The sequence below is a fragment of the Athene cunicularia genome, assembly GCF_003259725.1.
Source record: "Athene cunicularia isolate RWA chromosome 21 unlocalized genomic scaffold, athCun1 chr21_part1, whole genome shotgun sequence".
NCBI lineage: Eukaryota > Metazoa > Chordata > Aves > Strigiformes > Strigidae > Athene > Athene cunicularia.
Genome location: NW_020799127.1, coordinates 8,054,369 through 8,071,512, shown reverse-complemented (window position 1 = coordinate 8,071,512; position 17,144 = coordinate 8,054,369). Strand labels below are relative to the sequence as shown.

Here is a 17,144-nt window from a genome sequence, read left to right as displayed (position 1 = left end):
AGAGCAGCCACCCAGCACGCCGAAACAACTGCAGAAGTTTCTGCCACAGTCCCCGGATTCTATCAACACTGAGCGGGTGTCACTAAAAAATCCCTGGGAGATAAATGAGAATTCTCCTGTGTCCGAACGACGCGCGTCTGAACTCTCCCGTGTCCGAACCGCCCTTCCTCCGGCGAGACCCGCTCCCCCCCACGCCTTCACCTCCCCAGGGACGGGTCCACCCCGGGCCCGCTCTGCTGGGCCAGGCCCAGCGTTCCCAGGCAGCGCAGGGCCAAGCGCCGGCGTCCCCCGTGCCCGCAGCCCTGCCCCAGCGCAGCTTTTCCTCAAGCACCGCGGATGCTTCCAGCTCCCGGGCACCAGCAGAGGAGGAGAACGCTCAACCCCACAGCGTCGGCACGGGCGGAAGGGCCGGGGCAGAGCCGCTGACCGTGACCACGTGCTGGCACAGCAGATGGACAATCCCAGCCTCAGCATGGCTCTGGGACGGCGACGGCTCTGCCAGGACGCTGCGTGTGGCGTGGCTGCAGGCCGGGTGGGCTCCTGCTCCGGAGCTTTGCGCTGGGCCGGGGGTTTGTGGGGAACAAAGGGTAGGACGGCATTTCTGTGGGAGTACAGAGTTCCAAATTCTTTAGGGGGGGGTCAATGAAATGGGTTGAATTTACCCTTCCCTGGTATCGCTCCGGTGACTGGGTCAGAGCTGCACCGGGACAGGGCACACCTGGCTCTTTCCTCATCACTTCCCTATTCAGCCGAAGCGGAAGGAAATGCTCCCGAATGGTTTCAAGCTTTCATTTACACGCAGGCGTTACTGGCTCAGCGACACCGCTTTGTAACGTTGGAGGGGCCAATGTTTGATTGCACTGTTGCAATTCGTGTCTTGCTCATGCTATTCCTACAGACCGTGAAATCCTGGGGCTGCATCGGGGTTATCCAGTTTTGGAGAGGTTCGTTCTGATAAATTAGAAATGAAAACTTCGGAGAGATAAAAATGCAGGACTTGTAGGTCGGATGCGACAGGTTTCCTTCTCAGCCAAAAGTCCAGACGACTCCCTGAGGCCCTCTCATCCATCTTCTGCTTGCTAGGATTTTTGCTAGGATAATTGCAGCACCTCCGCCTCCTCGCTTGGACTCTGGCCAGTGCCTTGTTGACCTCTCAGAGGTGGTTGATGGGGTTAAAGCTCCCCGACTCTGAAGCTGCTCCTGCCATGTCCAACCAAGCGCCCAGAGAGTTCTGGGAGGACGTGTGGAGGGGAGCGTTCTCAGACAGGGACAGCATCATTGCATAAGCCTGGAGGAGAAGAGAGCAATGCAGAGGACACGTGTGAGTACACACGCAGGACGGGCCGTGACAAGCCCTTGAAGCTCAGCACCGTCTCCCCGCGCAGGACCCGCAGGCAGCCGGCACCCCTCGGCCTGGGCCAGCATGGCCGAAATTACAGCCCCACATGCGGGTGCAGGGGCAGCTGCAGGGTCAGGCAGGAGAGGTCACCGTTCCCGCTGGTGTTTACAGGCCCGAATCCTTCCTGTGCCAGCCCTGCGCTCAGTCACAACCCCCCGCACTTGATTCTAGGCTCTGCTCTCAGGGAGAAGCGGCTAAAGGAGAATAACAACTCCTTTGTTTTGTTCTTAAAAAAAGCACACCTGCAGCCAAGCGAGCGGCTGGGCGAGGCTCGGGCCCGCTCATGGCCCCAGAAATGGAGTATCTCCCCCCCCCAGGGAGCCGTGAGCCAAGGGGCAGTGGGGTGTGAGCCCGGGGATTCCCGGGCACGGGCATGGGATGCTCACTGGCATTACCCCTGCGTTGGTACGTCCTTGTTGGAGTAGATTTATTGCTGCACTGCAATGGTGAAAAGCATCTGCTGAGAAAAATGCATCGGGACTTCTGCTGTGTAAGCATCTCCTTGCTCCTCTGTAACCCAGGTGCTCTCCCCGCTCCGAGAACACTGGCCTCGTACACCTGCACGTCCTCCCCCAGCCCACACAAGTGATGGGAGGGCTCAGACAGACACAACCCCACGTACTGGGGTGAGGGTCAGGTAACTGCCACCCAGGACCTGCACGTGGCCCCCGCCCTCCCTGCTCTACATCGGCTGGCACGACGTACCCTCCCACCCTGCAAGGGAACCGTGGCCACGCAGCCCTCTCCTGCCCACTGAGGTTACACCCACCACCCTTTGCAGGGCAGTAGGCAAAGGCGAGTGCTGCCGGGCCAGGAGAACAACGCCCAGCACAGCAGGACCCTTGGTGACGCAGCTGCGATGGCGCCGGGGCAAAGCAGCACCCAGCTTTAGCCTCCTAACAGCCGAGACTCAGATCGACCTGACAAGTCAAGGCACCCGCGTCCGCAGGCATGTGCAGGCAGTGGCGGGGGCTTGCAGGCTTCTGAAACTGCTTAAAAGAAACGGAGCCACAGCGGAGCACCGGTGTCAGACACAAAAGGTGTCTGAGTGTCCCTGTCCCTGCGCCAGAGACGCTGCTTGCGGTCCTTACGGAGATCGAAGGGTCACCCGTCCTGTGCTCATCCACTGCAAAACTGACTCAGAAGACAAAACTACTTCCCCGCTCAAGCATAGGCTGGACCTAACCATGTAGTACCAATTTTAACAGGGCAAGCTCTTCCTAAATAGTTAGTACATTTGGTGTATTAGTAACAGGACACATGTAAGAGTCAGGCAAGTGGCTTGTGTTCTAATTCGTTCCACCCGGAAAAGAGCTGTGTCCTGTCTTCAAGCAGAGCTTCCCCGGCCTCAGGACTAGCACCTGCTATGGAGGAGGATGAGAATTTCACGAGTTTTGGGTGAGGGTAAATCAGAAATCGCGTTCTGCTTGGCAACTGCACTACACCACTGCTTTGCTGGACGTTTCAAATAGAGGGGAGACGTTTAAAATCGAGACAAATTCTGTGGCCTGAAGGTTAGAAAGGGGCTCCGAGGCCACAGCTCTACTCATCCCCCACGGAGGGCTCAGTCCAGTCTCTCCAGTCCAGTCTGGTGACATCACTGAACAGTTCTTTTGTGAGAAACCTTTTGTAGGGATCAAGATACAAACTTCAGAAAACTAGTCTGAGTATAGTGAAAAAGCAGAAAGCACAGACGGCTTTCCCCCCACACCCCCAGGTTTTTCTCAGAACTCCAGTAGGTTCTGAGATGCCATCTTGAGGTTTCTCGGTGGCTCTGAACTGGTCTAGCTCACAGGGCAGACTTCCATTTTATAGTTTGCTTTTAGAAATCAGGGAGATAAACGAGGAATTCCTCTAGACCTGCTGGATGCAAGGCCTGGAAATGCTGTTGTCTAGTGCACCTCTTATAATCAAACCCAAGGACACTTTAAGACTGCTCCTGCAGACCTAGCCTCGAGCTGCTCAGTTTATACCAACTGAAGACCCATCCTAAAGTATAAATAATAAAAACATTTATGCAGACAGATAAAAACAGACAGATGCCTCTAACTTTCTACATAAGCATGTTCTCACAGCACAGGCTAAATGATAAACTGATCTGGTGACCTGAAACCGACGCCCACTCTGTTTCTCCCCTCTTTCAGGACAGTTGCAACAAGACAGGGTTCACAAATGATTCACGCGTCACGGTCAGAATTCCTGCTCGCTGGAAGGGGGAGACAAGCCTTGGCTAAAGGAGGCCAGATGCTTGCTAATCCTACCGCACGTGCTGGCGGCAAGCTAGGTAAAATGTTCTGTCATATACCTACCTGGTTTTTAGCCTGCCTGTACAGAGTCTGTTTTATTGTCTCAGAGTCTAAGGTGGAATTAAACACATCTTTAACTTCAAATGCTTCCTCGGCTGCTTTGCGAAGATCCAGCCCCTTCCCAAAATTCGGCATCTGCTCCAAATCTAACAAGCCGGCTTCGTCCTCCTCAATACACCTGTACCAATGACCAGGGAAGGGTTGACCCGTTGTTAGCTCATCCCACCGTTCACATCTAGCCGACGTGAGCGCTGCTACCCAGTGCCTGCATGCACATACCACGGGGTCTCACAAGCCACATGCGTGAACGGACAGACAGACAAACACCAACATGACACAAAATGCCAGGAGCAAAGAAAAAGTGGAGAGCACGACTATGCACAAAGAAGCATTAGTGCCGGAGATATTTGTGATTCAGCGTGGCTACAATTCCCTTTGGTCTTCCGGGTGGAGATGTCCAATTGCTGTCCACTCCTTGACAGGCCTGACACTGGGTCAATGTCTGAAGAACGCTGCTGCGTTTTCTCGGAGTTGCAGTGCAAAGAGTGATGCGCTCAAAGCTACTGCTTTGCATCACGGGACGTTTGTACAAATACCAGTTGGGAGGCTGAGGCAAAAAGAAAGCTAAGCCTATACTGTGGGCAACAAACTTTAATTTTAAAGGTGCCTAAACGTGGCTTCACCCTGGGGGGGAAAAAAAAGCCTCCCTTTTTCCCAGAGTTCTGAGAACTCCACTTGAAGTCAACTGCGTGTTGCTACAACCGAAAGGGGCAGAGCAGCACAGAGCGACTGCGTGCGTGTGCCTCTCCCTTCCCCTGACCAGCGTTTCAGGGAGAAGGCTGTTATCCGCTGAGCTGGGGGACCCTGACAATGCTGGTTCCTCTGCTGGGCTAACTGCTCTCCTGACAGGAATTTCTCAAGTCCTGGGTGTACCCCTTATCCCAGATTCTCCTTGCAGTCCACTTGTTTCATGTCCCCCACCATGGTGAAAATGGAATCTCTCAAGTGAATGCTTAAATCAAACTGGAGGTATGATACATGGCTTGAAAAATAAAACAAGAGCACTCACGATCTACCACTGACACGGGGTCAGAAGTCTCAGCCCCGTTTGACCTCTCAAAAGGAACGGCCCACCTCACCTTCGGGTGTGGTCAAAGCTCATGGTGAGAGACGCAGGCTCTTCATCTTCTTCATCCTCAAATGCTCCTCGGGGCTCTGCGGTGGGCGATACCGTCTCATCCTGCGACTTCCCTGTCAGGCTGTCATCATCTTCCTCTTCCAGTTCTTCGTCCTCATCATCCACATCTTCTGTTTTCTCATTTGCTAATCCATGACACTGGGAATTGCCATCAATATCCTGGATTTCTGGCCTGAAATATTTGGTCAAGGGTTGGGGGGGGGGGAAGAAGAAAGAAAAGGAAAAAAAGAAAAGATGCCAAATGTGTAAGTTATGAGTTTTCACTGCAATGCAAGACTTTGATGATTTTATACGCATGTATGAATGCATAGATGTATTTATGTGCGGACGCATATTATTTCAACTACAAGGAAAAGGAAATCTGTTTAAGGCATTTAAAAATCAGCCTTCCCAGGCTGAAGGGCTAATAAGCATGTCAAGTATATACCAACCCCAATGCTTCTCAAAGTAGAATTTTGTCTAGTCTGGGTTTAAATGATGGTTTTCCATCTCCAAGTATAACATCTGTGGGACGAGTGGCTTTCCTCCTTCTCTGTGCTACTGTACTCTAACAGCCTCCCTTCGGGCAGCCAGGAGGAGGAAGCTTCCTCGTGGTGTAATCTAAGAGCCAGCCTAAATTACCTCTTGGATTACTTCTGCCGTTCATGCCCATAGGGACCCCGCAGACTCCACAAAACCAGGAGTTTCACATTAAGACAATGAGACTGGGATCGCCACTGCTACGGAGCCGGAACCCAACAGGATGCCACCAAGTGACAGAAAATAAAATTAACACCTTCACCAGAACGTTTAGGTTAGTCCACGCTTCTTACTGTTCTTTCCGTGGATCAGATCAACGTGGGGATTCCTCACACTTAGGTTTTGGACTCAAACCTCGGTACTGGGGTTAATTATCTATCTGTGGGAAGGCCAGCAGCAGCGCAGCACCACTGGGTGTTATAAGGCCCGTGATGGGGACCGATTCCAAGAAGCCGATGGGCAGGTGCCTCCGGTTCCCAATCAGTCGTGTCTCCCACCGTGGGGGTGGAACAGGCCACGCGGTTTTAGGGCAGAAGGTAACAGTTCAACAACCACGTTTTTATCTCGAGGAGAAACCGTGTTCTCTCACGACGACTGCGCCGGGGCCCGCGGCAGCAGCCAGCCTGCCTGCCTCCTCTTAGAGCAACCTCTCTGGAACTTGGCCCCCGCCGGCCGCAGCCGTCCCAGCCCCGTGGGGCTCTCTGGTGTCAGCCCTCCTCACTTCAGCACTTGCTGAAAAGACTTAACCCTGGGCTTGGAGCTCGCAGCCGAAGGCACTGGCCTTGCAGACTCTCACATTTCTTTCTTTTGAGCCCTTAAAATCAAGGGCTGCAGGACAGAGGCCGACTGGTCTCTCAACCACGTTAACAATACAAATCACCGGACAGTTTTATTTGCTTGTCTACCTTTTATCTGCTAAAGTTGATGCTTGATTCATCTCACTATTTGCAATAAAATTTCTGATTTCAGAGAAATACGAATCCTCTTTTTCATCTAAAAGTGCATGGTTGTCTGATTCCGAGTTTGGGGAAGAGGCACTGGTACCAAGGTGGTTTGTAATGACTCCAGAGTGCTGGCTCACTGAGGGAGAGAAACAAGGAAAGAGAACAGGAGAAACAATCAGGCATTGGCAAAGCTGTTATTAAGAGGAAAAATAAAGACGGAAAGTTACGTAACAATCCTCTCCCTATATATTAATGATTTAACATTTAAGAGAAATCTCACGGACCAAAGCTGCCAAAGGAAGCTCATGTCTTCCAGACTGGAATGACAGAGAGAAATACAGGTGACATTTAGCATTTACGGGTGGTATACACAACTGAAGGACTGCCATCCATTGCACAGCTGTTTGCCTATAACTTTTCCATGCTTTATTATATATATTTTCTTTTTCCTCTAGGCTGGAGAATCACTTAGTTGGCTTCAGTGCAGGAATTCCTTCCCTCAGTTTTTCTCGTAAGGCAAAGCCTATTTATCTTCTTGAACTTCACACATCCCAACACGGCATTTCAGGTTGGAAACCCTTGGTAGGGCTGGCCGTGGCACATCGGCACTGAACCCATCTCCCACCACGAGGTCCTGCTCCCTGGACACAAGCCAGCATCACAATCTCTGCTTTATGGCTTGGGAAAGGACACGAATGAGAAACATTTGACAGGAGCTTGGCAGAGCCGAGGGCTGTGCGTGAGGGCGCGTGTGCTGCTGAGGATAAACACAACTTTGGCTGCACGAGGAGCTGGGCTTTGCTTTTTGCTACCTGATGATATTCAGCCTTGAGAAACAGCGGGACCAGAGAGACCAGACCACGGTGTCTTCTCCCCCCAGTGCCCCAACCGAGCCACACGGCCGTGCCCCTCCCACCTGGAACGTTCTCGTGTTCGTGTTTCTTAAGATGTCGGTCCAGGTTGGTCTGCTGCCCGAAGCATCGGTTACACAGGTGACATTTGAATGGCTTCTCCTTGTTATGGATGTTTCGAACGTGCCGCTGGAGGTTGGAGGAAATGCTGAATGACCTGTCACAGTATTTACACCTGAAAAATAGAAGCAAATGCCAAAGAGTGCAACGTGAGGGAAAAAAAAAAAAAAAAGAAAAAGAAAAAGAAAAATCTGACTATCAGAAAACCAGAAAATGTTGGTCTATAAATCTTTACTTGGCTGAGGACCTGTGAAGCACAATGCATTAATCATTCCAGACAAATCTGATATTATTGTTACTCAAGGAGCACAAAGGAAGGATTAGGATTAATTAAGAAGCGAGTCGTCCAAACAAATAAGAATTTTCAACAAAATAATTACTTTTCCACACATGAATGTAAAAAAAAAATAAGAAAGGTGAATTTATTTCTTCTGCCCTTCTCATTTTGTAGGGGAAGCAGGTGAAATATGACTGTGGAGGGAGGCAAAACAAGACAGAAGGAGAAGAAAGAATGGAGGCTAAATGTATAAAATAGCTTTTATCTAGCATGTCCCTACATGAGGCCATTGTCTGGACAGAGAGAAAACTCCAGATTTCTTTGTGAAAGTCCTTGTGGTACTCAGGATGCAAGCGGTGCAGCGCGCCTTTAAAGGTAATTATGATTATTACTGTAGTACAGTGGCTCCCAAGAAATACACCGTCGTTTCCAAATGGGATAAGATTTACTCCTGTGTAGTGAATATCTGGTTTATGATGAAAAAAATGTGGAAAGTAAGGAGTCAAGCCAGAATGTTTAGGGAAACTGCTGAGTGAAGACATGTTCCCTCTTTGAAACGAACCTCTGCAGGAGCCATGGCGGAGGTGTTGGAAGCTTGTTCAGAGCTGTCACCCCCCTCTCTCTGGATTCTGAGTCCCTCCAAATAAAACCAGGGCTTTGCTAAAGCGTGGTGCTTTGGGAACTCAGCCCTCTGCTCCTCTTCCAGCGCAGGACAAGAAGGCAGGCGATGTACTGAAGAGGGCAGCTTTGAGCCACAGTGAAGGGTTCCAGTACTAAAGCTATAGAAAATCTAATTCCTCTTTGAATCCGCCCGAATCCCTCATTAGATCTCCCTTTAAATACGTCATTTGTACCTCAACAAAGCTGCTTTCCTCATGGCTCTGCTTCTAAAACCCATGAGAAGTAGAATCCCTTCTCCGCTGCAGCGCTCTGCAAATCCCAGACACTTACGGGACAAAATAAAACCTGTTTGCAAGCCCTTGTAATTCCAGCACAAACCCGCCTGCTTCAGCAGAGCCACCCCGTGCTCCCCTACCCGGGAGCAGGATTTGTCCCCCCGAGCCGAGGTGACAAGGCATGAGGGCGGCGCTGCCGCGGCCCAGGGTTCAGGAATGCCGGGGGACATGCGGGACCCGGCCCGTGCCGGTGTCATCCCAGCACAGAACTGGGTTTGCCTCGTCGCCGAGGACACCGTATTGCTTCCTGCAAACCCGACAGGTTCAAACGCGGGAAGGAGGCGTGAGCGGGAAAAGGGATCTACGCTGTGAAACGCACACACCGTTTCCAGATGTGCTACAGCTGTGACTTTTATTTGGTCTCCAAAAATAAATTGATATTATTTTTGGAAATAGCAGAGATACATTTATGAAACACTCTCTCTTGCCGAATGTTTATGGATTCCATATCCACCTCCGAATTTCCTACTGTTAAATCACCAGAAAGAATAAAGATATTTCAGATAATGAACCTTTATGCTGATTAACCTAGGAAGAAAGCAGAACCTCTTTTTAAACCACAGTTTTCTCAGACTTGAAAGTTTTTCATTTTTTTCAAAAACCACGAATTGAACAACCAAAGAAAACAAAACGTTATTCGGACATCGGCAAGAACAAGGACAGTTTCTGCGTGGAGAGTTAAACACGCGCAGATTTCCAGCTCTATTCTCCTCCTACCTGCCAGCAAGCAGTGACTCTGCTTCCAGGAGCTGCCAGGCCCAGGCAGCTTCTACTGTTCAGAGCGTCAGAAAATGGCAACGTCCAAAGGACCCCAACGTCCCCAACATCAATATCCCCAACATCAACATCCCCAACTTCTCCAACATCAACATCCCCAACGTCCCCAACATCAACATCCTCAACAACCCCAACGTCCCCAATGTCCCCAACATCAACATCCCCAATGTCCCCAATGTCCCCAACATCCCCGTTACTCCACAGGATTCTCACAGGCAGTTTTGCCCAGTTCTACCAGCGCTGCACCCGCAGCCCCCTCCGTGTCGCCGCGGTGCCCCGGGGTGTCACTCCTGGCCCGTGCCCCCAGCTCTGTGCCCCCCTAAGCCGAACCCCCCTTCCCTCGTGTCGGCCCGGCGGGGCTGTGGGTGCCCCAGGGTGCCCAGGCCGGGTCCTGCCGCCGTCACTCGCACCAGCAGCTCCGGGGACTTCAAAGGGAGCGCTCGCATGCGGGAGGCGAGGCCGGCCCGGCCTCCTGAACGTCCATTTATTTAGATGTTCAGGAAGTCTTTGAAAAGTTTCCCTTGACAGGTCCTTGCTCCAGCCATGAGCTATGTGGATCCAGGTTAGGGTGGGGAGAAAGGATAAAGAGCTTGTTAAAAAAATAGAAAACAGAGGGGCATTGGAAAGGAGCAGTCGCTAACGTCTGAAAGCAAAGGGACGAGGGAGACATTCTGTGTTATTTGTGGTCCCAGAGGGGTCGGAACTCGGATCTCTGCTGGTTTTAATCTAAATAAATGACCCAGACAGAGGAACCAGCTTAAATTCAGGGAAGAGGTGAACACAGAGGCAGGAGAAGAATAAAACTCCAACGAAGCCGTATTTGCTCTGTAAACACACTGACAAAATGCTAGTAAAGCTTCTCGCTTATCAGTTTAAAGTAACACACCAACGGGCTAAAAAAATATAAAGTGGGAGTGAATGATTGCTAAGAATGAGCCAAAGCGGGAACTGAGGAGCTCCGAGGGACGACAGGCAACCCCCAGAGCTCGAGGTCACGCGGATACCTGGTACAATGCAGCTGGAAGGGGAAAAATAGAGAGCAAACCCCAGGAAGCTCACACGGAGTAACCGAGCTGACCACTGGGTGACGGTGAAGTTTGCTAACGCTGCACGCGACAGTGAGGCTGTTGGTAACTCGCTTTGTAAAGTTTCAACAGCATGACAGCACCTGCAAAATTTTACACTTATTTGACGATGAATGTGAGCTGCAGAGACAGAATTGTAGTAACAACACACAGCTACTCCTCCTCTGAGTAACGACTTAATCTCGACTGCATTTATACCAGGAATGAATTTAAGGCTGCATTAAAAAAAAAAAAGAAAAAAAAAAAAAAAAAAAAAAAAAAAAAAAGAAAAAGAGAAAGAAGAGATTTTTACTGAACTATGTGCAAACTTAAATAACATTAGACCTCGGCTTTAGCTGTTAGTTTCAGCTTAATGCAGATAACAGGACATGGGGGCCTAAAAGGAAATTAAAGAAAACCAAATTCAAAACAGACGTGGGGAAGCACATCTTTACAGGAGGACTCGCAGCCTCTGCTTCAGCACTGGGTGTAATTCAAGAATCAATTAGGTGGCATCCTGGAGGGAAGGGACATTTGCAAGGAGAAAATAAAGTCTTGCTGAATCGAATGGCTTTTAGTAGTTCCCAGTCCCGGTTTTAGGCAGTTTATGTGATTCTGTGATTCCAGAGAATGAAAACAAAACTCAGATGCAATCCACCTCCGCGTTCCTCTGCTCCGAGCGCAAGGAGTGTCACCGAAAACTGCCTCTTGCGCTTGGTAAGCTCAGAATGACAGCAAAGTCCTATTTTTTTATGACCCGGGTTTCCAGGTAAGTCTGAGATGATTTTACAAGCCCAACTTATTTTGTATTTCTCTGAAAGAAAACAGCTGACAGTCCTTTTTACAGCCAGGATTTCAAATACCTCCTACCGGATTCTAGATTTGGTGCGAAGAGTGTCACTGTATCGCATATTGTCTTTGAGTCTTCTCCAATCAGCTGATTTTTAGGAAGTGCATTACCAGGTATTTCTTAGTCTTCAGAAAACATCTAGCCCATTCCCTTTACAAAAAGAATTAATTTGTGTCCTTATTTCTCATGCGCTACTAATTCCTACTGTATATGTAATTAAATAGACACCTAGGAGGTTTAAGCGGTGGAAACCACATCACTTACCAAGGACAATCAGGAATCAAAACCAAAGCACCTTATTTCCTGGCCTCTCTACTCCTTGATCTACACCGGGACATTTGGTCAGTTTACGTCAGCTTAAAGAACATTTTAATTTGTATTAATATATAAGACCGACAGAGTCATAAGAAAAAGTATTTAAACAATTAAAAGTTCTAAGAAAGGCATCAGTAAACCACTGAAAAGCCAGCCACCTCCTGCTACCTGCACGAAGTCGGCACATAAAAAAAAAAAAAAAAAAAAAAAAAAAAAAAAAAAAAAAAAGCTTTCGAAACAATTATTGCTGCAAAAGTTGGAAATCTCAGTATTCTGAGAGCAAAAGAAAATCAATGATAATTAAGCTCTTCTGTAAACTTAGCACTAACTCTCAGGAGTGCTATTATAATGCAACATTGTCCAGAAGTCAAACCTCTATTACAAAAAAAACACACAGGCCATTTTCTGGGAGAAGACCAGATCAAATAAATCTTTATTTTCCTAACCTTTGTTAAGTTGCAAGTCTCCTTTTTTGGAAGAAAACCGAACTAACAATCTCGGAATAATCGGGAGCAAGCATTTTAGTCAGCCAGGGGCGCACAGTGAATACACAGTGTTCATTCAAGGCATATCAAATAGCGCAACTGAAAAAAAAATCAGAGCAGGGAATGGTTCCAAAATATATGTCTGCTTTGGAGAGGGTTTTTTTTAAAAAAATTTTTGATTTACCTAATGTCTACACTCACAATTCTGTATGAGTCTGTATGGAAAAAAAAAAAAAAATTGACTCCGTATGTACCAGGGATTATAATGTGGGAGAGAGTAGCTTCTTAAGTTAAACTGAGCATAAAAACGTGATGTATTTGACCACCTGGCCCACTGCTGCTCATAAATTAGTTTGTGCTTCTTTTTATATAATCACTGCTCCATTGGCTTTGTTGTGAACTCATGGCTGGGTATGGAAATACCACAGCATCAGCTCCCAAAACTGAAACCGAATGGTTACTATCGTTTGACAACGTGCGAAACCCTTTCCTCACATTATGGAAAACACGGAGCCTGATTTTCGGTGAGCTCTCAATTCATGATTCCCTCAGGTTTGCTCACGTACGTGCCCAATCTAACAAGAAATCGACCAAAGTGTATTTTTTTGGCCAAAGTTTTTTGAAACTGACTGTAAAACACCGGGAGAAAAAAAAATTTCCCGCTTGGTCTTCCATCAGAAATATTCCTTCATATACCTACACACACACACACACACACACACACAGAGGCTTACATAGATTTCCTTGCGAGCTTTACTCAAGTTGAAAACACTCACTGGAACAGGAGCCCCTCTGTGGGAGCAGCCCCCACGCCGGGTGCTGCCCGACGGGCAGGTTTGCCATGCGCCCTTTCCCACAGACACAACGCGAAGGGAAGTATAAAAAAAAAAACAGATGGCCCCGTCCACAGCTGGCAGGACGCAGTCCTTCAGCTCTGCCTCGCACACCCAGCTGAGCACGCGAAACCGTGTGGGAATCTCCCCGCTCCCATCACTTGGGATTTAAGGTAGGGCACTCCCTGACTTAGATTTTGAAGCAGATACACTACAGGGCTTTGCTTTGCTTTTGGTTTTATTTTTTTTTTGATCCACTGCTCCAGGCACCTCTGATAGGCCTTAGGAAAAAAAAAAAAATCTAGCTAGACCCAGCAGTTAACTTACTGGCAAGCCCTTCAAAACAGCCCGATTTTCAGAGACATCCAGCACCTTCAGCTGTCCTTGAAGATGAATGGTTAATGTGAGTGTGAAACAACGCTGCGAATCAGAGCACTCATTTGCCAGCATACATCTAAATATAAGTTAAGTGTCTATCTTCAAGCTGCCAAGCCTGATTATTTTTGGCTGGTACACATAATATACAGTCCTATGAATCATTATATGTAATGCTACAGGACTGCAATATTCTGTTGGCACAGCTTTCCAGAAAGGGGGAAAAAAAAATAATAATAAAAAAAATAACAGAGTGGTGAATGAGGAGTGTGTAGGGAAAGGGGTTTTGTCTGGGGGACAACATCACCTGTAAGGCTGCTCTCCAGTGTGTGTCCGCAGATGCCTGGTCAGGTTTGCTGAGCGCGGGAAGATCTTACCACAGTACCTAGAGACAGCGAAAGCCAGTCAGTGCGGGGAAGGTCCTACCGACCCCGCTCCCGCCACCGGGAAATGGACGTGCTGGGACCTCGGGCCCTGTGCCGAGGGAGGGGATGGGGTGGGGGGTGTGTGAAAGCAGAGCGACACCCATCCCGGCACAACAGGATTCGCCGTGGCCAGACCCTGGTGTGACCCGTTCCCATCGAGGCACGGACCGAGGGCCGGTTACGCTGCGTCGTTGGGAAGGGCAGGAAAAAGCCAAACCCCCTCAGAACACCCAGTTCAAACACTGGCCGGGCTGGGGGCTCCTCCCGCAGGCCTGGGCTCCCCCACAGGAGGCGGCGAGGCCGTAGCCAGCCGCCCCCAGCGTCCCCCAGCTTCCATCGGAAGTTGAAGCCCCTCCTCAGCCCAAGGTTGAGTCGTTGGGTTCAATAGCCTTTTGCTGAGTTTCTTCCATTTATTTTTCTGAAAGCTGAGTGCACGTGAGCTTTGGGCATCCACAGCCCCTCTGCTGAACTGCGTGTGGTGTAAAAGCACCTCCTGCTCCTCTGAGCCAGTCACCCAGGAACTGCCTCCTTCCTGCAGCAGGACAGAGGGTGTTGGATCGCTGCCTACTCCTATCGTCTGTCACTTGGGGTTTTTATAGATCGCCTTTGTGGGCCTTTTCAGTTGCTTATCCTACAGAATCTACTTGAGACCATCCTTCGAATTCACAGAAATATTCTTCTGGATAAATGCTGCAGCATTTCCTGCGATGGGGATACGCTGCTGTGAGCCTGCCAGTCTGCTTCGAACAAGGAAATGCAGCAACAGGAAACGAAGTAGGAGAAGGAACTGTGGTCCACAATAAATCTGATTCACAGTAAACTCAGAAGGAAGGGAGGTATAAATAAAAGTATTCATTGGGAAATAAAATATGAGGGATGAAGGGTTCCGTTCTGTGGCTATGAAACCTGATGCTTACTGTTGTAGAAGGAACATATGAGTAGACTTCCTTAATTTCAGAGACATTCTGCACCTTCAGATGTCCTGAAGATGGTTAATGTGAGCGTTCACCAAGGACAAAAACCCCCAAACGTTAACTTGGGTACGTGTAGCTAAACGTAAGCTTAGTCCCTATTGTAGGTAGAAACCCCAGCTTTCTCGATACTCAGCTGGAGTCTGAGCCCACAGCTTCTGTGGCCACGCTGAACTAAGAGAAACCTCAAACCGCGCAGGTGCCCACTTACTGCGCCCACGAAAAACACAACGGGAGCCCCCACAAGAACCACCAGGAGCTGCAGGTGAAACTCTGTGAGCAGACAGAGGTTTCTGTTCCCCAGGGATCTGCTCCAAGAAGCGCTTTAGAGCTGCGACGGGTATGTGAGTATTTCTGTGGACACGATTGTGTCTGAAAATGTTGTTTATGACAGTTTTTAAGTTCCATTATTTTGCACAGCTGTGATTGGACATAGCTGGGGCTGCACTCGCACTGGAAACTGGCGTTTGCATCCAAACACAAGAGACTTGGCTTGGGGAATTCTGTTTGCTTGAGAATCTCCAGATCTGCTCTCAAGGTTATTAAAAATTACAAAGAAAATAGAAGATGCTGATTTTCTACCAGACAAAACAAGCTATTTCAGAGGGAATTAGTCATCAGAATGCTCTGTTCTAATCCTGCCGCTCCTCGTTTTCCCTCCCACCCCTGCCGAGATGATGCCCAGGGGAACCTGCCCCGCTGCGCGCTGGTGCCTGGTGCAGCTTCCCCGGGGGGGTGGCACCCCCAGGGCCGCCTCGCCAAGGCGGGGGGACGGTGCCGGGCCCTCACCTGCAGGTGTAACGCTCCTTGCCCTTGCGCAGGATGGGATCCGATAGCGTAGGCGGCGGCGATCGGAAGTTGAAGGGGTGGTGTGGAAGGGGCTGCAGGGACGTGCCAGTGTCTGCCTTCATGGCTGCGAAACTCTCCAGTTTCTCTGTCATCGTTTCTATGGCTGACATCTACAAGTACAAGGCAAGACCTCGTGTCATAAAAATCAGCAGGAAAAACAACATCCGATGCATAAAACATGTCTTTTAGCACTAGTATGTTGGTCAGAGCCTGTTGCTGGTGCTTGCTCTTGCTCTCAGAAGCCAGCACAGCATGAAATGGAGCCACTGAACCCAGCCAGGGAAGACAGAAATAGTGCATCGGGCTCAGAAATCAGAAAGGGCACAACCAGTACGCATCAGATCTCAGAAATCAGGCACTTATTTACCTTCTGCAACACGCCTGCGTCTACTTTCAGCATTTCAGATTAAAAAATTATCTCAGCGTACGCTTGGCTTCCCTTTTTCCAGGGATGATGCTGAAATTAGACACCGTGGTCAACTGCTGGATGTCGAACTCACCGCCCAAACCTTCCTCTCAAACTCAAACCAAAGTCTGGGAAAGCGAGGAGGTTTGATTTCACATACAGCCCCCGCTACGCTCAGAGCTGCGGGCAGGCCGGGGCAACCCACCCTGGTTAGAGGGGACGGAGAGGTTGTGGGCAGGAGGCAGAGGGATCCTGGCCCAAGCAGAGTGGGAGGGAGCACAGGGAATGCGCGAGCGCTGAGCAGGGAGCCAAGGCAGGGGAGAGACCGAGGCTGGAGGGGTGAAGAGGGAGCAGCTGGGGATGAGGAGGAGTTAAGATCAGGCTCAGGATGGAGTGAGTCCGCAGAGAGTTTTTGCCTAGTGAAGAGGCCAACACTTTAATTATATGTAAGAAAGGTTCAGAAGGCAACAAAGGTGATGGAAGGATGGGTGGGAGATGGCCAAGCTTCCTGGAGTGAAAGGGAATTCCAGCCAAAATACTCCACGGGAGCTGCGGCGGGATGAGTTACGGCTGGGAGGACACAACCTGCAGACCGCAGCAGGCACACTGGCCTCGAGACGCGAGGCTGAACAAAACGTTTCTGGGTGCCTTTATCAGCTTTAGCTTGTACGACTCGGCAAGGGCCGTGTTCTCACATAAACACTGCATTAAATACCCCACCAGAAAGAGGAAGAAAGGGAAAAACCTGGAGATACAGGAGAAGGGGGAAGCAAAAAAGGGAAGGAAAAAGTTGGCCTGTGTGAAAAAAAAAAAAAAAAAAAGGTATGCATAAAAACCCCTACCTAGAGAAAACCGCTTTTACTTTCATTAGAGCAAAACAGGAAATCCAAATCCAAGAGAGAAATGCAACTCGGAGGACTACGCTGACATCTCCAACATTCAATTTTATGCACTCTTGAGAGCACTTTCAAGATACCAAGCAGAAAACATGGATAAAACAAACAAGGCAGCAATAAAGCTGCCTCCTCGCTGCGGATGACATCACCGGGAAAGCAGGGAGCACCGGGGGGAGTGGGAGCCTGAATGGAGAGTCAGGCCGAGAGCTGGGGCACCAGCGAGCGAGCGGAAGGCAGTAGGAAGCCATATATCAAAACTAGATGCTCTATTGTACAGGAAGGGCTGACCTTTTGCACGTTTACACTTTATTAAACTGGGCTCGGGGCG

General features: G+C 49.4%; 1 protein-coding gene across 1 annotated transcript in view; it reads right to left on the bottom strand.

Annotated features, from left to right (window-relative positions):
• Window positions 1-6: 6 nt before the first annotated feature.
• The window catches only part of PRDM16 (PR/SET domain 16), a 257,410-nt gene continuing 240,272 nt past the window's right edge, over window positions 7-17,144 (bottom strand). Inside the window, exons 11-17 of the mRNA XM_026862888.1 lie at window positions 15,455-15,624; window positions 13,577-13,654; window positions 7,283-7,452; window positions 6,328-6,502; window positions 4,845-5,075; window positions 3,709-3,883; window positions 7-1,288 (exon numbers count right to left, since the gene is read on the bottom strand). Coding sequence (XP_026718689.1) covers window positions 1,154-1,288; window positions 3,709-3,883; window positions 4,845-5,075; window positions 6,328-6,502; window positions 7,283-7,452; window positions 13,577-13,654; window positions 15,455-15,624 — 1,134 coding nt within the window. The 3' untranslated portion in view covers window positions 7-1,153. The remainder of the gene's footprint in view (window positions 1,289-3,708; window positions 3,884-4,844; window positions 5,076-6,327; window positions 6,503-7,282; window positions 7,453-13,576; window positions 13,655-15,454; window positions 15,625-17,144) is intronic.